Below are 24,858 nucleotides of genomic sequence, written 5' to 3'. Positions count from 1 at the left end.
TACACAGCACCAAGAATAAAGGAACTAAAAATTCAACCTAGCCTGTAGTACAGTGTTAACGCACAGAGATATACTGGATAGAGGGTAGAAAGCTGGGAATACTTGCCTAAAAAGTTCTAAGCAAGAGCAGATGTTTCAGACAGCTTTAAAACTAGATATTCAGATCTTTCCAATGCATATGACTGTCCTTTTTCCTTCTTTGTTTTCAGGGTAGTGTTATCTTCAAAGGGGAAATGGGGCCTCTAGGTGATCCAGGAGTACCAGGTCTTCCTGGAGACAGAGGACCTATCGGACCTCCTGGTTTTGGCCCTCAAGGTCCACCAGGTGAAAAAGGCATTCAGGGTGTATCCGGTCGTCCAGGCCCCCCAGGAGTTCCTGGTAAGTGCTTCCATGTGTTGCTGAGTAATGCTCGTAAAAGCAAGTTTAGCTATAAGCCTCAGTAAAGCTTCTGAAATACTGGGTAGGCCTAAGTGCTGCAGGCATCTCAAAGAGTAATTCATCCTGGCATTTCTAAGGCTCCCTAGCAAAAAGCCACCAGGTGGTCACAATGTGTACCCTTTCTTCAGCTTTACTGAAATCTGAAGCCAAAGTTTATAAACTTAGGTTGTTTTAAAACTGGGAATGCCTTTCCATCTAGTGTAGCCCAATAAATGTTGTCAACAAAGCAATTTTTATTATGATGTTGATCACCAGCAGGGAGCTCAGAAATGTCAGATGTAATGACTCAGTGAATAACAATTTATAGTGACAAGAAATACTGCAGTGTCTATGAAACAGGACACAGGGTCTCAAGGTAAGGCTTGTGAGGGATAGAACTATTCAAGAAAATGGAGGTTTTATTCATGTGAGAAGCAAGGATTTCTTAGGGTGATATTCTTTTATTGGACCAACTGTGTAGTTGGGATAGAGCTAAGCAAGCACTTGAAAGCTCATCTAGCTCTATTCTAGCTACACAGTTGATCCAAAAAAAGATATTGTTGTAAGAAATCCTTGTCTCTCACATAATTTCTGGACCATCACTTACACTACTGGTTTTATTCCCGCTGTTTATTTATTAGATAAGGAAAGAATGATGGCCACATTCTGTGACAGCTTGCTGAAAAGACCCATATTGCATTGCTTCAAAAACCTACTTATTCTCTTTAATAATCTTGCAGATGTGTCCATCCCTGGACCCAATTTATCAGTTTCAATAGAATTACAACAGTGGCAAATTGGAGAAATGTTGTATTGAATCCAGTACTTAGATCCTAGATGATAGCTGTCCTCCTGGGTTTATACACGCAGTAAAGTAATGCATCTGTATCCTTTTCACTGTCAGGTCCAAAAGGTGAGCCTGGTCAGACTCTTACAGAACAAGGAGTTCCAGGTGCCCCTGGTCCTCCCGGCAGAAATGGTGAACCAGGTCTTCCAGGTAAGAGAGAAACTAGTTGTCCAGGTAATATGGTGTGTTTCCCTTTAATTTGCTTTTGATAATTAAAATTACTTTATCTACAGGTGACCCTGGTCAGCCAGGTCAGTCTGGCTTACCAGGCATCCCAGGTGCAAAGGGAGAGCCGGGTCTGCCTGGCATTGGACTTCCAGGCCCACCAGGGCCAAAAGGTATGTTGCTACCACATCTTTAGAAGAGTGACTTTTACTGGCCTTGGGTGGTGCTGTTCTCATAGTTAATCGATTCTCATAGCTTGCTCATTTCTCAAATCTTAGTCTTTAAAATGCCTAGCTGAAATTGCATACTCCTATTAAAATGCACTGGAAAAAACTCAATTTAGCTGTAGTCTTTCTTGTTTATTCGTCTCCATTTTATTAAAGCTTAGGCATTTAAGTCAATTGTGAGGCCAAAAACAAGCTGACAAAACACTACAAATTGTGATGGAGGATGATTTGAGCAGTGTGCAACTTACTTAACATAAACAATATGATCTTTAAGATCAGCCTCAAGGTTCCATTTTTATGAAGAACACACAAAATGGGGAGCATCCCTCATCAGAAGGGGTAATGGAAAGAAAAGATTTACTGGGTACAGTTCACAATGTGCACAGCTATCCAGGCCAAGTTGGGATACTTTGAGGCAACAACATAATTTTTGGCTGACTAGCCATAAAGGGCACATCCACACATGCAGGCACGTTCACTTGCAGCAGCTCAAATAGGAGCGGCACAAATTTGAGCCAGGGATTTTTCCCTCACTGCACTTGCCGGGACATCCACTTTGGTGTGGGGCAAGTTTTGCCACTTAGAACAAAATAACCTTGCCCGGATCTGCAGCCAGGGGGAGCTAGAGCCTGTGCTGGCCCCAGCAGTATAAAAACCTGCCCTGGCAAGCAGCTTAGGGTTACTTGCCCTCAGGAACTTCTGAGGCCCAACCACTTGGTATCTGGGGACACTATCCCTTGTGCTAGCTTGACTGCTGAAGCAGCCCTAACCTGGAGTAGCCCCTACCCCCTCTACCCACTGCAGCAGTCTGGCAGTAGGGGCTGCTGCCACGTGTGACAGCATCCACCCCCTTGGACCTGCGGCCCCATGGCTGTGTGCCTATTGGACTCGGATGGGGAACCCCCACTCTGCCATCTGGTTAGCTATTGCCAAAAAGATGTGCTCCTTGCAGTGGCCTGCTTTGAACTGTCTAAGTGCGTCCTCTTCGCCCCAAATGGGCAAGAGGTCAGCCACCCCATCTGCCCTTTAGCTGGGTCTCCAGTGCTGGTCCTGGACAGGCTCCTCTGCCCAGGACTCACCACTTGTCTCACCAGCAGAGATTCTGGTGTTCCCTGTTTAAAAACTGCAAATTCTCTGATAAGAAACTTAAATCAATTAAATAGTGTTCTTTCGCTATTAAAATGAAATGCCACTATATAGAGAGAGAGATCAGTTGGGCGATGTTTTATTGATATATTTACAAGTTTAACGCACTTTGGATGCCTAAAAGCAATTTGGATGCCTACCAGTGCCTCTATCATCATAATAAAATAAATTCTAAATAGTTATACACTTTGGCATTTACTTTTGGCTTTTTTGTCATAGAAAAATCAGAGCTGCCCTTACCCACTTCACTCATCAGGATGTGCAGCACTGATATGCCAGTGCGCTGCCCCTGCCCTTGCCTCTCACTCAACCCACAGCCTGCCCCCAGTCCCAGTCCCCTCACTCCTGACACACAGGGCCAGGTATGTGGGTGAGGGGTTTGCGGGGGTGGCTTGGGAGTGGGGGGTTTGTGGATGGATTGGGGTGGTCAGCTCACAGACTGCCCCGCCCACAGGGGCCACAGTCTCCACCCCCCCCAGGCCAGGGCCACCCACAGGGGCCACAGATCCCTTGACAGGGCCCACATGCCCCCCTGCAAGGGCTACAATCTGCCCCCACAGGAGCCAAAGCCCCCCCACAGGGTCCGTAGCAGCAGCCATTGGGGCGCTCGGGGCCCTCCTGGCACAGCCCCCCGTGTGGCACAGGGCAGCGCAGCATGGCCATGGCCACCTGGCACCTGGTACTGTCTGTGCCACATGACATGGGCCCAGCCTGGCTCAGCGTGGCACAGGGCTGTATGCCTTCAAGCAGCTCCGGGCTGCTTGGGTTGTCACCCAGGGGCCGGCGCCGCTCACAGGGACATGTCGCGCAGGGCTGGATCCTGCATGCATGGAACCAGCCTGGCCCGACAGCATGGGCCAGTCAGAGCCCAAGAGGCCTGGATCTGCCCAAAGGTGCATGGCCCATTGCCGCACTGAGCCAGGCTGGGCCTATGTATTGTGGCACAGGCAGCACCGGGTGCCAGGTGGCCAGGGCCGCGCCACAGGAGGGGCTGTGCCAAGAGGGCCCTGAGTGCCCTGACAGCTGCTGCTGCTGTGGGGGGGAAGGGGCCTGTGGGCCTTGCAAGGGACAGGCAGGGGATCCACCCCTCCCAAGCAGCCCCCCTCCATAGTCCCTTTCCCCGCCAGTCCTCCACACCCACACAGCCCCAGCTCTAGCCCCACCTACCCCCAGTCCCTACTTACCTGAGGACAGAGCCCGGGTCCAGGTCACTGCAGCTTGCACCACTCCTTGTGCCGTATGTGCTGCAGCATGCTGCACCACCAGGGCAAGGGGCAGCCGTAGAGATGTTCTGGCCGGCTACCAGAGCATCTCTTTGGAGGACCCAAGTCTCCAGTTGTCTCAGGGCATGGTCCTGGACCATGTCCTGCCCCACTTTTTTTCCGCGGGTTTTCTTTTGATACCTGGATATACTTGTCCCTCAAGAGACACATGCAGGCTCATCTGGATGCACCCAAAGTGTCTCTTTCTTTCTCTCTCTCTCTCTCTCTCTCTCTCTTTCTTTCTTTTTTTTTCTTTTTTAAAAAGCCCTTGATAGTGTTTGCTGTGTCTGTCAACAGTATTATTGTTTTGTCCTGACCTCCTCATTGTGTTGTAGGTTTCCCTGGAGTGCCTGGCCCACCTGGAGCACCAGGAAGCCCTGGACGACCTGGTCTAGATGGGCCACCCGGACAGCCTGGTTTCCCAGGACAGAAGGTGTGATGATATCTGTCATTCTGCTTGTGTTTTTGTGTGAATTAAAGATTGCACTTTATTGGGTTTTCATCTTTGCCAATGGAAAGTCCCTTCTCGAGTTGGGTGGATATCACACCTATAATTTGCTTTTACCTCTCACACCTTAAAGGACACTCTCCAGTTATTTACTTTTTCTGACTTAGTGGGCACATCTACAAGTTCATTAATGCACCTTAGTTACTCATTTAGTCTAGTACTTGCTTAATGAAGTACTAACTAAATGCATAGTAACTAGAGTTACTGCATAGTAGTGCCAGCGCATGGTTATTTTGTGATGCTTACTGCGCGTTAGCCGAATAACACTGCACAGTAGTTCATTGGCACAGTTTTTAATGGCCAACATGGAGCACAGTGTTTTAGGCTAATGCGCAGTAAACATCTTGTGTAGATGTGCCCACTGTTGCAGTGCATTGCAGAGTCTGCTCTAACACCTTCAGTAACTGGCTCCTGAGGTCCTTAAGGCATGGGAAGTTAGCTAGGGAGCGGGTTCTAGTAGGCTGTTTTTATTTCAGCTTTAAACTGGTGGAGATGAAGGGGGTGAAATGGCCAATTTATAGATTAGTGGCTTGGAAAGAGGCATAAGTTCTTGTCTAGAAACAGATATCTTTGGAAAACAGAGAGACTTTTCTTTTAGTCCTTATGGCTCTTCTGAATTTGAGCAAAGGCATTAGCTAATCAACAGAAACAGTCCTCTGGGGATATAGCAAACAGTGTTGTACCATCAGTTATTTTTTCAGCCCAGAGCTGATGGAAGCACAGAAGATATGCTCAAAGAGGACCACAATCAGAGCATTACTATTCTCCCCACCAGACACTTGTACCAAGAAGATTCCCAGAACCCTAAGAAGAGAATTTTGAACAGGATCCTTGTCACCATTGTCCAAATATGCACCATTGTACCCTTTCCCCCCTGGATTAATCATAGCTATGGTCCTAACTCCATTCCAATAGCCATGAGAAGTGATGTAAGCTTGGTCTCCATGTCTTCCTTGCAAGATTAACCTTTTCTTCTCATTCCCTACTCCGTCCCGGAGTTTAACAGCATATATGTAGATCCCATCTCAGGTCTTCTGCAGTCTCTGTTCTTGGAGCTTTTACTTTCCCCCCATACTGACTGGGGAAGAGAGAGAGAGAGAAACTGACTCTGGTCAGGCACTCACTTAAATTGTGAGAGAGTTTCAAGTCTCTGCTCCAATTAATATTTAATTATTTATTCAAGTCCTTGCTGTCCCTGAATTTTGAACAGGATTTGAACATGGGCCTCACAGGTCTCAGATGCATACTGTGACAAACAGTGTATTCTGGGTGTGGGGGTCTTGCTCTCTGCTCCTCATGTTTGAGTCTGGGAAGAGGAAATACTGAGCAAAGGAATTAGACTCTAAAGTATTGTTTTATGTTTTAGCTGTCCAAGACATTTCCAGGAAGAGCTAAACTTGGAAATCTCAATCTTTTTCCCTTTGTCATTCCAGGGGGAACGTGGATTTGGTGTCCCAGGACCCCCAGGACCTCCAGGGCCAGTGGGTCCAAAAGGACTACTGGGACCCAAAGGGGATCCTGGCTTTCCAGGAAGCCCTGGTCTTCCAGGACGGGCAGGTTTTGATGGAGCTCCAGGGCCAAAAGGTAACAAGAACTCTACCCTCCTGTAACTTTTGAACTCAAAACAGCTCTTAAACATTGATAAATTCAGATTGGGATTACAAGCATGTGACAGTAGTGGAGATAATTTATGTCAGGGATACTTTTCCACAGTACAGCCCTATTTATTTGCATGGATCTAAATGTAAAAGCAACTGGGGATTTGCTTTCTCAAGGAACAGGCAGGCAAGAAGTGCATGTTTGTATTTCTGAAAATCTAGTCTCTTGTTGCTAGAAGCAAATCCAAAGTGGTGATGATGTCAAACTTTAAATAGAGTGACTTTGTTAAGTTTGTTTTCACTTAATCTTTTTTATGTATTTACAAACAGTTCACATTAACATTTGCCAGAACTCTATTGTCGTATATGCCTGGTTTACTGTTTAGCAAAAATATTTGCTGCCAGTTTACATTAGACAAATGGACTATGGCATAAGAACACATCTGTGTATTCTGGAAATTTAAACTGGAGGCTCTTTATGCATAGGAAGAGAAAGTTTCCAGCCCATCTGTCAAAAGTGGCTTGTGAAATTATATATACAAATGGGTGCTTGCATCTCTAATTCCCTTTTTACATGCACAGTGTTCTCAAGACAATATATAGGCAGCACTCCACAAGCCATTTCTGAGAAACAGTGCAAATCCCTGAAATTCCTTGCTGAGTTGAATTGAATGAGAATTTCTTTTAAGGTGACCCTGGACCAAGTGGATCACCAGGGCTCTCAGGTCCACCAGGGTTCCCCGGCATTGGTGGTCAAGGTCCACCCGGACCACCTGGACCTCCAGGACCTTCAGGGCCACCAGGTAAGACTCAAGTGAATGTAGCTCTGGAATAGTTGTTGATACGTGACCAAGCTTACACCCCAGGAGAGGATGCTTACAAGGATCCCAGGAAAGAACTAATCAGTGAGGCAAGTCAGAGACTTTGTGCCCATTGACTTCAACTGGTACCCACTTCACAATTAGTGGAATAAATTTTGCCTTATTTTACATCCCATACGAGTCATTAGAAAGCACTAGGTTTTCACAGCTATTCATATCTAGGAAGAATTTGCCCAAAGAATGTACTTTTTAGAGTTTGCCATTTTTACAAACAGAAAAGCAATCAAGGGTACATATGTCTCTCCTGGGTTTTATCTGGAATCTTACTGGTTTCACAGGAATTTTAGGAATCTCTGTGCTTAGGGTCCTCTCCCATGTTCCTGGGAAGTACATCCAGTGTGCTTGTCCTCAGGACAAGCTGGGGTAAGCTCCCCTCCTCAGCAGAGTGTGGGAGCATGTTAACCTAGTGTTTGGAGTTACAGAGAAAGTAGGTAAGATGCCTGCGTTACTGTACTGTCTCTAAGAAGACAGAATTAGGGCCATTTCTGGAGAGTTTCGTCAGCTTTTACTTTAATTAGTGGGTAGTATTGAAGGTGTTCATCACTTCACAACATCAGGATATTAACAGTAAAGAACTGGAACTGACTTAGTATTGCAAAGTTAAAGTTGAAGTTGAAGATGAACTTTGTTCTCAGGTATTCCAAAGTAGTTGGTCCAATACTACATCAATCAGAAAAAAGACTCCAAGTTGTAGTAGTCCATATGGATAGGAAAGGATTTCACATATTCACTGTATGAAAACAACTTTATTTTAACCTTAATTCAGGTTAGGATAATTTATGATCACCAGGATAGCCTTTTTCTTCATGCACTTCATTCAGCAAAGCTGGACAGTTTTGAGATTTCCTATAAGCAGCCCGGCATAGGGGTGGTTGTGACTCTTTCACTAGCAAAGGGGGTTTGGCTGTCATCCATTTGAAATTACTACATTTTTATGAACTTACAACCTCATTCCAGCTCTACAGACATCAGGTGCATGTGCCTGCACGTGTACACTCTTGCATGTGTGTGTAAATCTGTTCACAAAGCATATTGTATATTTAGGGAAAACTACACTACTTTCACTGAATGGGATTTCCATTTCCCAGCAGCTTTAACCAGTGGGAATGTGCTATAGGAACTTGAGCACAACTTTATTTTAATGCTGAAATGTTTTGAAAACACATCTGTTCTTGCCACATTTACTATGGATGTTGCTAAAGCATGACTACAGTCCTGTATTTTAGGGTTAGGCACCTAAAGAAACACCAACATTTGGACTGGCACAACTGTGGGCAGCAGTTATAGGTTGGCCAATCGCATTCTGGCCATTAAAAAACCTGGGCTTAGATTCAGCAAAGTACTTAACACATATGCCTATCTTTATTGTGTGAGTAGTCCCACACTCAAAGTTTAGTACCTGCTTAACCACCTTGCAGAATCAAGCCCTTCATGGGAAAACTATTATGCAGCTGTCCACCTGGAACCCTGGAGTATACCTGTCTCAATGGTTTGATGTTAGTTTTTCACTGTGTGTGTCTGTATTAATCACTGTGGCTACTAACAGCATGATAGCATTAAACGGTAGTGCATGGCTGAGGGTTAACTAAAACACCCAAATTAATGCTAGAGGCACTGCTCCTTGTCTGGTTTATCTAGTGTAAATGTTACCTCCTCCATTTCTATCCTCCCATCACTCATTCCTATCTCTTACCAAGTCATTTGGGGCTCTCCTCCCTAAAGTTACATTACAATAACTTTCTTGGGATTCTGGTTTTCAAGGTAACTGGAAAAATCTTAAGCATTTCCTTGTTTACATTTTCCTTTCCATGCACCACCATGTATTCAGATAGTTTTCAGTGTCTGTTTGGAAGTTTGCAGCTTCTTCAGTATGAAGAAAGCTATTCTAGTGTGTTTTAGGTTGCGTATATTTTTATATAAATAATGATAATATAGTCAACAGTTCCATTTACACAACTATTGTAGCCGTTAGGCACCAAATGGTAATATAATCATGTGCACAGACACATACTTCCAATGTGCCTGATCTACCTGTCTGCAGAGTAAGAATGCCAGCCTTGCTCCTGAATCTTTGTTCCTGTAATGGCAGACCAGGGCAGTATCTACCACAGCATGGAGATTGGCCTATGCTGCTTTAATCTTTATGGATCTTGATCCTGACAGACTTCTAATAACCTCTGTAAGAAAGATTATAGTAGGGCTTCCAACCAGTGCATTGCATTGTCTTTCAATAAGCCTGAGACAATGGGAGGAAGTATCATTTTATATAAATTTGTGAAGAACAATAGCTTATATAGTGCCACATTGTACTTAGCTCTCCAGGAACTTTATGTAGGACCAACTGTAGGGTAATAGGTAGCTAACCATTCACAATCAAGGACTCTCAGTTTTTATAAATACAATAGGAATTTCAGGACCAAAGTGCAAAATAGCAAAAGCTGTCCAGCCAGGTACAAAGAGGCATCAGTGAGATGCACAGGCTAGTTAGTATCTGATAGCTGCAGTTGGTGTTTAAAGTGTAAGTTTAAACCCGACTTGCAAAGAGCTTGCTAGATTTAGGACACCCCCAGCTAAAAAAAACAGCATGACTTTTTTTTAATGGTTTCACTTGTATATTTAAAAATCTTCAGTCTGTTGCTTGTCTCTACGCACATTGGTAGGTGCAATTGGAAAATGCCTACGTTTACTTACAAATCAATGTCTCCTCATTGTAATGGTGCTGTACTTAGAATTAGATCCAGAACTTTAATGTAGATTTTTGTTCTAATTTTTATGTGCTTCATTTTGTTTCCTAACCTAACGAATCTCATACAACTTACAACTGCTCCTTGTGTCTGAACTCCCTGATGAATGCTAATTCGCTGACTTTTGAACCTCAGGTGACCCAGGTACTGTGGTTTCTTCAACAAAGCCTTTTCTTATCTTAAATTTTAAATGATCAGTTTATATAAACTACATTTGAAGAGTGAAATCCATCTCTGGTCTATCTCAGTGAATCTAGGCAAGCTGTCTTCCCCTTTGGCTTAGCATCCCTAATATTAAGCAATGTTCCTTTTGGCTTTTAGGCAATCATCATTGAGGCACATTTTTAAGGTACACAAATTTAATGAAATGCAAAGCTTCACTGTCCTTAGAAAATGTCCATTTGAGGTAATCATAGAACAAAATAATGAAGCTCATCAATAAAGCTAAACTTGGATTTCATTTAAACTGAAACTATGTTTCTCCATGTAAACTGTATGTAAAAGTACTAGACTAAGCTGAATTATTAGCCCAAACTATGAAATGCAAAACCTTGAAATACAAATTACTCCATCTTTTGTTTTCATGAAGTTAACATGATGTTAAAAAGAGCTCCTTATTTTCTGTATGGTGTTTGCCAATTCAGTTTCATCAGACTGTGCAAAATTTAATATTGTAACAAGTTTCCTATTAGGAAAACAAGACCTTTGTCAATTGAAAAATAGAAATTGAAACATCAGTTGAGAGGGGAAGAAAACAAAATGCTGGGTGAACAAATGTTATGCGTACTATGCAGCTGACAATTTAAACAAAAAATTGTAAGAAAAATGCAGACTTTGTATATAGGTTTTGAAGCAGAGCAATTAGGCTTCAGTCCTGCAGACTCATACATACATGTCAGTTATTGAGTCCACTCACAGCCTAGCAAAAGTCAGTTAAGTCTGCTCCTCTGACAGAGCCTTGGAAGTCATGAAGCTTACCTTTTGGGGAGGTTCAGCAAGGAAGCAGCTGTTCCACCACTACCACACCTGAACTTGAGTACAACTCCAAGCTTTGCTCTATCTCTTGCTAAACAGTGGTGTTTTAATAATGTTGTTTAGGACCCCAGGGTGTTCCAGGGGAGAAGGGGGATCCTGGTCCCCCAGGGTTCGACATTCCTGGTCCTCCAGGTGACAGAGGTATTCCAGGATTTCCTGGACCTCCTGGTCTTCTGGGTCCACCAGGTCCACCAGGTCCACCGGGACGGGATGGAATACCAGGATTTGCAGGTAAGTTAGATTTAGAACATGCTGCTAGATAAGCATTGTTATCTATAGCGTGATAGAGCTGTAGGTAGATATGTGTGTTCTGCCCACATGGGCATGCCTTCTGTCTTTTGTCTTTATACTTGCAGTTTACTTATTATGCCTTACTGATTACTGAAAAGATTTTCTGAAGGTTTTTATGAGATTTCATTGCAGTAAACTTGAATTAGGGACAGGTGCCAGCCTAAAATTCACATTTCAGAACTCCACAATTTTGGGATTGATCCTTGGTTGCTTGGGCAAATATTTTTAATTGTGACACTCGGTGGGTATCCGAACCCCTCTTGCAGTAGAGCTTTCAGTGTTCAGTGTATGATAAGATACATTTTTGTTATTTAGAAATGACTCTTTAAAAGTTATCACACATGGTATTTTAAGTGGTGCTCAAGTCTGGTGTAACCCTGATCCCATTAGAGGTCAACACTCTTGTTGGCTCTAATAGAAGCAGCTACACAAGTGCAGAGCACTTTTGGTAATCTTGTACTAAATATGCATATACCATTTTTCTTTATACTGTAATATTATCAAGAGGCTTACATCTGTTTTAAGGTCATAAACTTTACTGCTGAGTTCGGTAGGCATGTATGCATGCATTATTGTTAAACAGATTTTTCAGTATTTTTGCTTTAAGAATTTGACTCTACCTAATAAAAGCCATTACATTGCAAGATTGCAAGAAAGACCATTTCCTATTTGTGCCTGAACATTGCAGTATACATGGTTTGATACATTGTAGACTGCTGAGATTTTGCAGACCAATTAAGCTGAACTTCAGCAGGCATAATCTGAATTTAATTGGTTTTGTAAGTGCCTAGTCAGAATTGTAAAATGTGCTGTTTCATATTTAATTATTTTTAAAACTATAACACAAATTTAAAAAATAAATATGTACTGTAAAATCCTCTTGCCTCCTCCATCACTCCCCTCCTCCTTTGCAAGTATCTCCCATGTTATTCCAGCCCTCCATGCCATTGATTCTTCCAATATATTTTCAGCTGAACTGTATGCATGTTTTATCTAGTCATTGTTGCAGTATAAATATAGATATGCTCCATTTGAAAAAAGTAATTGAAAATGTTGTTCATGTATAGCAGTTGATATTCTTTCCAGTGTTCTGTTTTGTACTGGGGGGAGGGGTTATTCACTTAAAGAGCCCAGTTCCTTCCTATGGAATAGAAATTGGAAAACATTTAATTTTGTGAAACAGTCCCATTCTACAAGGAGCAACATAAAGGAGCTCACAGAATCAGCTCATCTATAATTGCCTCTTTGTCTCCTTTTTAGTACATAACAGTTTAAATCATTTGCACACTTTGAAGCATTTAGGTACATGTATATGCTTCACAAAAACACAGTGTGCACAAATCCCACATGTGCTCCTAAGGATTAATAATGGAAGAGCTGGCACCACCTCTAAGAATCAACTTGTATGGGCCCAATCCTCGGGAGAGCTGAACAGTTGTAACTCCTTTCGAAATATGTGGGACTGTCTGGGGTCAGCCTTGCTCAGGGTCAGGCCCAGTATGTGCTAGAGATAAAATAGCGTTCTGTAGGTTGCAGACCAAGCTGTTTTGTTGTACAAGCTAGTACCATAGAAATGAAGGTAGATGAAAGTTAAGTACTGATAGCCTTTGGGTTTTTGTTCAGAATGACAGTGGTGGTTCAATGCATCTAGGTGCCAAAGGTGAGATGGGTGTGATGGGAGCTCCAGGTCCACAAGGCCCTCCTGGCATTCCCGGACGAAATGGCCTTCTTGGCCCCAAAGGTAATGTGTTGTTTTGCTTCCACTTAATGCTGCTTTCAGTGGTTTTGATAGGGGAGGCAAGGCTGCACAACACAAATATTGATAGAATTTGATCTCCAAGGGCAAGCTTGGATTATCTATTCGGTTTTGTTGATGTTTAAAGCAGTAGCAACTTGTCCATGTGTGGTATTGGAAAGGGCAGTCTCAGATTTCACTGTTTCATCTTCAGATCTTGGATCCAAGGGAGTAAAGGGCCTCAGATTATGAATTTAGATAATGCTTTGTAAAGTCTACTTCAAATAATGTTTAGGTGGATTTTGATAGCTTTGTGCTGGCAAATCTTCCAGAGACAGCCTTATATCCACATTCAGTCCCTGGCTCTATTCAGGGGATTTGGTAGGTAAAATGTACCAGTTTCCCTCTGCATCAAGCAAGGGAAGCAAGTTCCATAGCTGCTGCCACTGAGATTTACTATGGTGTAGCTCCTTCATGTCAGTCATGTGGCGCGTAGTGGGTCTGTGTTCGTGTGGGGCCACAGGACCATCTGTTCCCTCTGTGCTGGCCTGTTCAGGGCTAGCATGGAGTCCCTTTCCACAATATGATGGCACACTGTGCATCCACTCCACCTTTGGTTCCTCATTTAGTCCCACTGCAGAGCTTAATATGAGGTGGAGGGTCTTGCAGAAGCTCACCAGTTGCTGGGTTAATTTTCTCTCCCATGTGTAGTGTGTGGAGGCCCAGCCTGTTGAAGACTGACAGAACCATTGATGTAGCCTGTGGATAATGTTTCCCTTTTGCTGGCTTTATGTGCTGCAGGCAATGATGGTTTACCAGGTCAGCCAGGATCACCTGGATTTGATGGACTAAAAGGTGTCAAAGGTGAAACAGGCCTCCCAGGTGCCCCTGGGAAAGTTGATCCAAGTCAGCTGGGATCAAAAGGAGAGAAGGGTGAGCCAGGTGTCCCAGGTGAGCTGGACTCAGTTAGTCCTTTGTTTAAAAGAAATATGTAAACTGGGTGGGGAATAGAGCTCTAGTTTTTCTATTTATTAAAAGGTGGGGGAATACTACATGTGTCTTGACTGAACTGTTCCGTACAGTCAGTTGCAGTGTCCTTTATTGCCAAGTGTTATAACTGTGTAGCACATAATAGTGTTAGGTCATTTTTTCTCCCTAGAATTGTTCTGTAAATGAATTTCCAAGATTTTCCATGAGTTGTGTTCTGTGGGACTTCCTCTTAGATTAGCTCATCTGGCAGGTCACCTATGCTGAGAAAGAATCCCGACTCAACCTGTTATCCATTCTGATTATTTTTAAAAAGCAATCAAAAGAAAAATGTAATGTTTATTTTTTCTTTCAAGGTATTTCTGGAATACCAGGTCAGAAAGGTTATCAAGGGCTCCCTGGTGACCCAGGGCCACCTGGCCTTAATGGGCAACCAGGTACACCAGGATTACCAGGTAAGGTGGAACACCAACCAGCTATATATAGCCTTTTAAATGAATGATGTGGTTAGTAAAAATGCATGTGCAGTCAGTTTCATTGTAGCACAGTTGTTAATATTGAGATGTACCTAAACCAGGTCCCCTGATATAAGCATCTGCAAATTTTGGATTGTTGATGTATTCAGGGTTGGTATAGATTAAAATACTTGTGGCAAACTTGACTGCAGTTTTTGAATTGCTGCTGTAATTGAAGTTTGGATTGCCATTAGAACAGTTGGCAAGGAGCATACTGCTTGGAGAAGCAAGATGATTGGAGGATTAGTAAGTAGCTTTATCCTGTTTCATCAGTGTATTCCTTATATCATTAGTCATTTTATCTACTGGAGTAAACTAAATGAAAAGATTCCAAAAGCTAACTGGAAGTCACAGCTGTGCTTTCAACTACTGTAGAGGTCATTTTTCACACTATTTATTCTGCTAATGCCTCTGAATAAATACATGAAGTCCCATCCCTGGTTCAGTATTTTTTCTACCAACATACCATGGATGCAAACCTTTGCCATTGACTGATGTCTTATTGGGACTTAAAATTGTTCAGTCTTTATATGTCAAGGCCAAATCCTTATACACCCCTTGGGAGCTAATTAACAGCCCTTGTGGATTAGGGAGCCCCAGGTTAGTGTACTTTTCATAGAGCCACATTTAAGAACTAGTAACCACAATCTGGTTCTTGCTTCTTTCAGATGGTTCCAACTGGTTCTGACTATAGTCCCATGCAGTCCCATTTCACTAGTCCAATCTCAGGGAAGGAAGGGCACAGTTAAGTGATCAAAAGCCTGTCTCACATTTGAACGTTCAATTTAGATGGAAGAAAAAAAGCTATCTGAGGATATCTCAGTGTGGCTGGGGACCAAAACAACCCCCAAAGTCTAAACCTGTGTGATAAGAGGATGGCCATATTCACGTGAGTAAGCTCAGTATCAAAATAATGTATTATTGCCTACTATTAATCAAAGCAAACTACTTTTCTAGGTCTGAAAGGAGAGCCTGGGCTGCCAGGACAACCAGGACTAACAGGCCCTCCAGGACCAAAAGGTGCCATGGGAGAGATGGGGCTTCCAGGTTAGTTTTCACTTATTTTATTTGATTCAGCTAAAATATCCCACCTCTATAGCACAGAGGTAAATTTGTAGGTTTATAGTAAATACTTCAGAAATAGGCTTTGCTCATGGGAAAAGGAGATTCATATTTATATATGAAGTATAAAGTATAATTATTTACTTACTTTAGAGCACAACAAAATGTGTGGAACATTTTTGTGCCTGGTTTCTATTCTGTTGTACTGTTTAATCAGAGTCCACGAATCTTTCCAAGGGTGTGAACAGAGACTAGCAGTTAAAGGACTTCACAATTATAGCATGAAACAGTTGATTTGCTGTTTAGTCCATCTGGTCTAAGGCTCCTGGCAGACATAGAGATCAGTTCCCAGTCCTAACAGTCATGCATCCTGCCATGCCGTATGTGCATAGCAGGATGCATGATTGTTGGACTCAGGGACCAAACCAAATCAAGTCATTATTTTAATAGGAAGCTTGCAACCCAATTGGGGTTAGCAAGATTCCTGTCCAGGAAAGCCCAGGGGCTCTCTCTGTTGGGGAATTCAACTGTCCCCCACACTCCTCAGCCCAGCCAGGCATAGACAAGCCCAGCTGGTTAGCTGCCATGCCCCAATACTCCTAAGGGGATTGTATAACAAGGCATGTTCAGGTGCCAGCTTGGGGTGATCCCTGTAGCTTGCTGCAACCCAGGAACCCGGCCTAGCTGATAGGCTCCCTATACCTTAGCACCAAGAAAACTGAAAAGTGCAACCCCATTCAGGGCTATACTATGTAGCCAGCCAACACAGGGACAGCCCATCAGCTGATGGGCTCTCAGCCCCATACCTAAAACCATGAGGTGCAGCTCACTGCAGGGCTGCACCATGTGGCTGTCAACCAAACCCCACCATGCAGCCAGTATTAGCCAGCAAGGCAGGGCTACCCTGCTACACATTCAGTTTAAGGCATAATAGAAACCAGGCACAAAAATGTTGCACATATTTTGTGGAACACTTTTATGGATGATTTTGTCACGCCTTTAAATCCCTGAATGTGTGGCAGGCATACTATACACGGCATGATTAACAAGCCAGTTGTGTCTTAAGTATAACATCTTTAGGTCCCTAAGTGGAAATTAAACTGTTGTGACTAAACTTTTTTCAGGTTTAAAACTGTTGGTTTATCTCCTCTTTACACGTAAATGAAACAGTTATGTTGATTTAGTTGATGTGCACTCTAAAGCAGTAATTTCCTACATGCACACACATAGCATTATGTCAGTCCACAGCTTCAGAATCCTACCATGGGTCTTTTTGGGACTGTTTCCTGCTTGGTTTCTCAGATTCACCCTACAAAGCAATTTAGAAATGGAAAGGATTTTGCAAATTATCCCCTCAAAAAAAATAAAGTATAGCTTATCTGTATAAAAGGGAAGAGAGATGGTAGTCACTTTTTTAGGAAGAACTGATGGATGATACTAAATGCTGATAATGCTGATACCTAATGCTGATGATACTTTTTAGAAACAACTGCTGGATGATACTTAATACTGATTCCTAGCCTTAAGATGTACCTACTTACTAGCAAGGGTATCTTGGTTTTGTATGAGTTTAAAAATACAAATATTGCTCATGCACACACCTCCGTACACATTCTGTATATATTCTGTAAAATTCCTTCTCATTGTGTGAACAGCACACTTAAGCCCTAAAAGGTTTTAGCTCTTTCTTTTAGTTTGAGATGAAAAATATTCATATCAGACACTCAGATCTGGGTGCCCTGTTTACTGACCCCTCTTGTCCAGTTCACATTTTGACTGACTGCTCTGAAACTGATGTAAAGCCATATTTTTTTTTGTTTTGATAGGGCCCCAAGGTATTAAAGGCTCCCAAGGAACAGCAGGACGCCCTGGCCCATCTGGTCCTCCTGGAATTCCTGGGTTAAAGGGAGAGAAAGGTGACCCAGGGCTTTCAGACATTGGCATCCCAGGCCTCCCTGGTCCCAAGGTATATTTTCAAAATTTGCCTCACAAAGGTGACATGAGTAAATGAGGTTTTGGTGCTTTAAAGCTGTTAGGGTTTTTATATGGTGAACAGAGTTTACTGGGTTCTTTGTTTTTAAAGTGAAGGTACATTTTTGAAAATCTGTCTACAACTCCCTACTTCTTCAGATCAGCACTAACATTTATTTTATTTCTTTTGCACAAGCCTAATTCACAATTTTGGGGGCAGTTCATTTATTTTTCAGCCTGAAAGTCTCAGTTTTCCAAGTACTGCTTACCAGAGCCATCTACTAGAAAAAAAAAATGTGTGCTAATCATTTCCACTGCCAGAGAATAATAAACCATTTTTATTGCATTGGTTTATTTGTGCATTGTTCATTGCATTTGGCTGAAGGTGTCTATGAGAGCATCCCATTTATAGTTCAGTTAAAGTTCTGGCCTATGATTAGAGTTGGTGACCTATTGGCAACCCATAGGGAACAGTAAATTAAAATGCTCTATTTCACAAGCAGTCACAGTTAATACTTGAAAAGTGGTGACTAGCATATGCTTTTAGAGAAGTATCCTCAGGAGATAGGCAACTGAAGGGTCACAAGTGTCACTTATCAAAATTAAAACTTTAAAAAAGTATACTTTTGCCAAGATTTGCATATATCCATGAAACAAGTGGCTGTCTTTCAAAGCCCAGGGAACAACCAGGAGGCCTCACTGTGGCCTGACTAATTTTGGGATTAAATCTTTTTAGTAAAAGCAATGTTGAAATAAAATACCAGTTATTTCTTTATTTTTCTTCTTTTTGTCTATGTGACTAAGGGTAACTGTATAGCAACAGAATCTTGGCTTCTTAAAATTGTATTGGTTTTTGCAGCTGATTTCCCACCTAATGCCACTGTCCCATTTGACCTCACAGTTTTATTGCTGTGAAAATTATTTTGATGTCCTGGCAGACTATGGCACTTGGGCAAGAAGTAAACAAAGAAACAGAAGCATGTTTCAAGTCCCCTCTGCTAGAGAATATCTTTAGCACTAAAGAAATTAGAGTTTATGAAACCTACTGCACCAATGAAATAACTATTATAGACCTAGTCGAAATGCCTGTGAGGTGCATCCGGTCCACCAAGGGATTTTGTCTAGCCTGCAGTGGGTCCCTTGGCCCCGTACAGCCCAGGGACAGGGGGGCAGCCCAGGCCATGGTGTGTGCAGCCAGTCCTGCTACCCTTGGGCATACATCAGGGGTGGGGGAGCACAGTGACCAGACTTCCCGGCAGCCCCAGGGATTGTGGCTACTTCTAGCTGCTGCTTCCAGTGTCACAGGCACTGCCAGACCTGCACCTGCTGCCCGGGCACCCCACCCTGTCTGCCCCACACCCACTGTCAGAGCGCTGGATGGAGCAGGTGTACAGGGTCTTCATGGAGACTGGTCTGGAACCCTGGTGGGCAGGGCACACGTTGCTGTGTGGATGGGATGGAGAGGCAGGGATTGGTGTCCAGGAGTGGGACAGGTGGCCGAGGCTAGGGCCAGGGCTGGGATTGTGGGGCAGGTTCATGGTGCAGTAACAGTGCAGGGTCAGGGCCCAGGACAGAGCCATAATCCACTGCCCACATGTCTCTGCGACAGACGCCAGTTCCAAAGGATGTCCTGGGCCATGACCCCATGCTGTCACCACCCTGGCCCCGCCTACCCATCCCATCACGCTTCTGGATGCCAGTCCCCGTGGCCTCATCCCATCTGCCTGGCTGACCACAGCCTGCCCAGGTGGATGCCAGACCGGTCTCCATGGGGACCTCGGGGCTGAGTCAGGATCGCCAGGTGATGACAGCACAGTGCTGGGCCTCAGGGCAGAGCCACTTAAGGAGTTTTGGTGAGCTGTTATGGAGGGGGAGGAGGTGCTGACCTGGCCCGCAACAGGTCTCTAAAACTCCCTAAATGGCCCTCCAACCCAAATCATTGCCCACCTCTGCTCTACCTGAAATTGTTTTGTTACCATTTATTCCATGAATGTTTATTTGTAACTTAGAAAGAAGCACAGTTTATTACTTCTATTGAATGAGTAAGTTTTAGTCCACCCCTTAGACCTGCATTTACTAAAGAGTCCCATTTTAACTGTTTCTGTCTCCAGTTTGGGAAATGTGAAATGTTTGCTTCAAATGTATTGGTAACTGAATATCATTCACTGAAAAGATTTTGGCACTTTGTTGTGTGTGTCTGGGACTTAAGAAACCCCCAAGGGATGCATGCCCATTTTCAAGAAGTCTAGTAAAGCCCAATGGTAAATTCACTGTTAGGAAATTAGTAAGAAATCACTAGATTTTTGTGGGCATGTATTTTGTGTGAATGTATTTGTGTAAAAGAATTCCCTTTCTGAAGCTTTAATCTTGGTATACATGAGCCAAAGAGAAAAAGCATTTGGCTTTGAGAGTTTGGGTGCCAGGGTTGGCAGTTAAAGAACTGCTCTCTTTGCTTGTAAATGGAGCAGCTTTGGTATGACATGTCTGAGATACTATGTACTGGGCATGCTAAAGTGCCTTTTTTACAGTATTACAGTCAAAGTAATAGTGCATTTTGAAAGAGGTAAAAATAATCTCTTAGTGCAGGGCTAAAAGAAAGCTCCAACATCATAATCTTTGAGGAAAGTGGCACAATATGCAACAAACTGCAATAGCCACCATTAAAATCTATTCAAAGTATTTCCAATGCTAAACACAGGGCATGCCGTGATAAACATTAGTTCGGCAAAAAGAGAAATGATGAAAATGTTGATGTTGATCATTATGCAAATTAAACCAAAGTACAATGAATGGATCTTAGTTTTGCCTGATATTTTTCAGGGGGATCCTGGTTTGCCTGGATACCCTGGTAACCCTGGCAGCAAAGGAGTAGCTGGAAATCCTGGTTTGCCTGGATTGCCAGGCAGTGCTGGTACAAAAGGAGAACCAGGCCTTCCTGGATTTTCAGGTAATTTTGCTTTCAATTTTTGCTGGAATTTCCTGTCTTCTGTGCTTGTGGTTTGGCTTTTGCATCCAAAACAGGTAACTCAGATGACATGAGGCTGCAAATTCCTTAAAAGGTTCTTAACCTGGAAGCCAACTAATGCAGTGCTCCTAGAGTCATCTCTACACATAGGTGTGTACCTCACTTACAGTGTTCGTTCTAAAATCCCTTATGTGCTTGAGGAGAACAGGACACATGAACACACCGGTTAGCTCACCAGCTCCTCAGACCCCAAAACACATGACTTGGGCTGTATTTTTCCTATGTAGGTCACTTGTAGACAAGCCTGCTTTCTTCAAAGAATTACCTGTACAGAGATTTCTTCGGTATATACAAATACAATTTTCTTTAGGTTTGGCAATCTTCTCTAGAAAGTTTGAGAGGTGTGTTTTATCAGTATAGTTCAGTGCTTTCAAATTTAACTAATTATGTATCTGTGCTTTAGTGATACTGTGACTACAGCTTATGTTGACATACCCACACTATCTTTATAATGAGTAGCTCTGGTATTACTCCTAATATAGTCACAGGAGGACATAACTGAATGTAAGTAGTAAAACCCACCCAAGAACCTGGATAAATATTCAGGTGGTTATCCCTCCAGAGCTCTATGCTACTGTATAGTGCCCAAGCAACCCGGTTTAAAGATAGCTCAGGTCTATCTACCATTGTGGCAGTTACTTACCCAAAAGGGTCATGGTGTGTCACGAAGAAGCAAGGTAGCAGGGGATAATAAGTTAGCTGTAGTCCACAATGGTGCTAACAAAAATGCCAGTGCTATGTTCTCCTAAAGTGAAGGTTTCCTGGCAGACTATCTGATACACTTTGGGTATGTTGTTGGCCATTAGCATCAAGTAATTAAGAAGGCAGGGTCTGGAAGGTGGCAGAAAAACACCTTAAGATTGGCATGTTTTGCTTTAACTTCCTCATTTTCAGTTCCTTCAGTCCCTTCAAATGAACATTTTCAGTTTTACAACAGACAGCATCAGCACATGCTGTATAGTGTCTTGAGGCTTTCACCTTAAACAATGACCCAGTGCATCTCAGTGCAAAGACCATGCAGTGTCATGTTTGATTTAAATATCTGCATTTCACAGGAACACCAGGAATTCCAGGACCAAAAGGAATTGATGGCCCTCCAGGTAATCCTGGTCTGCCTGGGTCGCCTGGGTCACCAGGTAAGCATGAACTATACAACAAGGTCAAATTGTAAAAGGCATCAGATTTTTTCCAGAAGTTCAGGCATCTTTGCTTTATCTAAGTCTGATTCATGCCATTCACCACTGTAAAACTCTTGAGCATTAAGATGTATAAACTACAGCAGGTGTCTGAGTCCCAAATTTTGGTTTACAAGGTAGACAAGAAAAAGTGATTTGCAGTAGCTTTCTGACATGGAATCTCCTCTGTCACCTGTTGAAGAAGTCTTTGGCAAAATTACCACTGGTCACAAAAGATGTATGTATGCATTAATGGCAAGGGCAGATTTATAATGGTGGAACTATATTTGATATAAAAAGAACCATAATTGCCATGAATAATAGTAATGTAATTACCACACTGCAGATTAAAATGGTGCTTTCCTAATTGGGTTTAAACCATAAACATATGTAGGTCAGTAAAAGTTTTGCCTGAGCCCCACAAACCTTTTAAAAATGGACAACTTTTTATTTTGCCCTATCAAGACCTATTTATTTTGGTCTTGAAAACCATTGTATATATGTACCTCATTCTCTGAAACTGAACTAAAAATAATATTCCATTAACAATCCTGACCATTTGTTCCACTGACAAAGGAATCTAATTACTTTTTGCAACTAACACTTTGCCTGCTTCACTATGTGCAGTCTTTATTTATATTAAGCATTACAATGGCTTAACTTGTTCTTAAACAGTAGGTGAGTTTTACTCACCATTGAACTGCTTAACGATCACATACCTGTGACCTTCTTGAGTAGTGGGAGAAGGAAAGGACAGAGTTTTAGTTCTCGTTTCTGTGGACCTGCCATTCCATCAGTTTTAATCTGTTGGGAAAACGTGTAGGGTATCTTTTGGCTCCAGTATATTCTACCCTGTTTTTAGGTGATGTTGGCCGCCCTGGCCCTCCAGGTTCTCCAGGAGAGAAAGGACAACCAGGTCGAGATGGTATTCCTGGACCAGCTGGACAGAAGGGTGAACCGGGTGAGGTTTCTGCCTTTTGATTTTTATCCAGCCTCCAGCAGTACAGGCCAAGAATTACCATAGCGTAACTCTTAGAGTTGTTTCTCCCCAGGGACATTTGTAGTCAAATGCAAATACCTCCCATACTATTCATTCCATTCACCTTTGCGTCAGCTCCCTCTACCTTAAAAATGGCAACTGTAAGTCAACCACAAGTGGAAAGTTACCAAAACCCACAATATGAAAGAGAATGGAAGGAAACTGTCATGAAAGCAGCATATCATCTTTGGAACAGAAATACCTAATGCTGAGGAGAGGTGGGTGGCTGAGCAAGAATCTTGATAGTTTCAGAGGCAGAATTACAGCAAAGCATTTTCACTGTTACCAAGCTTGCCATCACCACTATCCTGGTTTTTCACTTCCTAGGTATTGGAAATCTGTACATCTCTATCATGTTGAATCTGTTCCTTTTCAGGTCTTCCAGGTTTTGGGCGCCCAGGACCTCCAGGACTCCCAGGATTATCAGGTAAAGTGTTTCCATTGCTTTTAGTAAAGAAGACAAATGTTTATATGTGGAGGAAGACAATGAGTTGTCAGGTGGTAAAGCATAATAATTTAACGTAATTTAGCCTTAACTTAAACACAGTGTACCACAGTAGGACTTCTCTAATCTGTATTAGTAAAAGGGACACATTGTTCATCCTTGAATTTTGTGAATAAATTATTAACAAGGATCCTGGTTTTCTCTGTTAAAAAAAAAATCCAAAGTTCTCTGATTCAAAAAACAAAAAATCAGCATTTTTCTGCAATTAATATGAAATGCCACTATATACGTATATAGGTATCAGTTGAACACAAGGTTGTACTGATATATTTACAATTTTGAAACAATTTTTAATTTGGAAGCCTACCATGGCCTCAAGCATTATAATAAAATAATAAATTCTACATACCTATATATTTTGGTGTTTGATTTTAATTTTTTTATCAGAGAAAATCAGAGCTCCCCTGCCCCCCTCAGTCACCAGGATGCTGGTCCAGCTGCAGCTGTATCCCATACTACTTTGTGGCACTGAACAGCTCTGATACTCTGGTGCCCTGCCTGCTGCCCATGCTGTTGCCCCTCACTCTCAACCCATAACTTGCTACCCTCCCAGTCCTGCTGGTGCCCCTCACTCCTGACTCAAAGCCCCCTGGCTGTTCAGTGCCTTTCACTTCTGACCCACAGTCATAGATTTCATAGATTTCTAGAGTCGGAAGGGACCTGGTAGATCATTGGGTCTGACTCCCTGCTCCAGGCAGGATATAATGCTGGGTTTAGGTAACCCCAGCCAGATGCCTGTCTAATCTCTTCTTGAACACCTCCAGGGTAGGGGAAAGCACCACCTCCCTTGGAAGCCCATTCCATATTTTGGCAGCCCTTACCATAAAGAATTTCTTCCTTATGTCCAATCTAAATCTCTCCGTCTTCAGTTTGTGGCCATTATTTCTGGTAACCCGAGGGGCGCAGTGGTAAATAGAGCGTCTCCTATTCCCTGCTGCCCCCCCTTAATGAGTTTGTAGGCAGCCACAAGATCGCCTCTCAGCCTTCTCTTGCGGAGGCTGAAGAGATTCAGATCCCTCAGTCTGTCTTCATAGGGTCTTACCTGCAGGCCCTCAACCATACAAGTAGCCCTTCTCTGAACCCTCTCAAAGTTGTCCACATCCCTCTTGATGTGCTGCATCCAAACCTGGACACAGTACTCCATCTGCGGCCTCACCAGTGCCGCATAGGCGGGAATTATCACTTCCCTAGACCTGCTCGTGATACTCCTGCTGATGCTAGAAAGAGTGCGGTTAGCCCTGCTTATTACCTCGTCACACTGGCGACTCATATTCATTTTTGCATCAACCAGGACTCCAAGATCCCTTTTCACTGTTGTGGTGCTCAGAATGGTACCCCCCAGTCTATAGGTGCGTTGGAGATTCTTTCTCCCCAGGTGCAGCACCTTGCATTTATCCTTGTTGAATTGCATCCTATTCTGATCTGCCCACTTCGCCAGTCTGTCCAAATCTGCCTGAATTCGCTCCCTGCCCTCCAATGTATTTACTATGCCCCATAGCTTAGTGTCATCTGCAAATTTGGACAAGGTGCTTTCAACACCATCCAAATTGCTGATGAAGGTATTAAACAGTACTGGTCCAAGGACAGAGCCTTGGGGGACACCACTGCCCACATCCCTCCAGGGAGAAACCAACCCATCCACCACCACTCTCTGGGTGCATCCCATAAGTCAGTTTTTCACCCACCTTACTGTGAAAAAATCCACATCACAGCTACTCAGTTT

General features: G+C 43.0%; 1 protein-coding gene across 8 annotated transcripts in view; it reads left to right on the top strand.

The window, feature by feature from the left end:
- COL4A5 (collagen type IV alpha 5 chain) overlaps positions 1-24,858 on the top strand; it is a 117,843-nt gene that overhangs the window by 67,233 nt on the left and 25,752 nt on the right. For 6 of the 8 annotated variants that reach the window (XM_025215389.1, XM_025215387.1, XM_025215388.1 and 3 more), the window contains 17 exons: positions 210-378; positions 1,322-1,414; positions 1,498-1,602; positions 4,400-4,497; positions 6,006-6,156; positions 6,860-6,973; positions 9,931-9,939; positions 10,894-11,061; positions 12,773-12,862; positions 13,658-13,807; positions 14,200-14,298; positions 15,316-15,405; positions 17,247-17,386; positions 20,212-20,338; positions 21,472-21,552; positions 22,454-22,552; positions 23,007-23,057. In XM_025215389.1, coding sequence (XP_025071174.1) covers positions 210-378; positions 1,322-1,414; positions 1,498-1,602; positions 4,400-4,497; positions 6,006-6,156; positions 6,860-6,973; positions 9,931-9,939; positions 10,894-11,061; positions 12,773-12,862; positions 13,658-13,807; positions 14,200-14,298; positions 15,316-15,405; positions 17,247-17,386; positions 20,212-20,338; positions 21,472-21,552; positions 22,454-22,552; positions 23,007-23,057 — 1,834 coding nt within the window. The remainder of the gene's footprint in view (positions 1-209; positions 379-1,321; positions 1,415-1,497; positions 1,603-4,399; positions 4,498-6,005; positions 6,157-6,859; positions 6,974-9,930; positions 9,940-10,893; positions 11,062-12,772; positions 12,863-13,657; positions 13,808-14,199; positions 14,299-15,315; positions 15,406-17,246; positions 17,387-20,211; positions 20,339-21,471; positions 21,553-22,453; positions 22,553-23,006; positions 23,058-24,858) is intronic. The other 2 variants (XM_025215390.1, XM_025215386.1) reach the window with 1 other exon arrangement.

This window comes from Alligator sinensis, unplaced genomic scaffold, assembly GCF_000455745.1.
Source record: "Alligator sinensis unplaced genomic scaffold, ASM45574v1 scaffold646_1, whole genome shotgun sequence".
Lineage (NCBI taxonomy): Eukaryota > Metazoa > Chordata > Crocodylia > Alligatoridae > Alligator > Alligator sinensis.
This window is presented reverse-complemented; position numbering and strand designations above follow the sequence as displayed.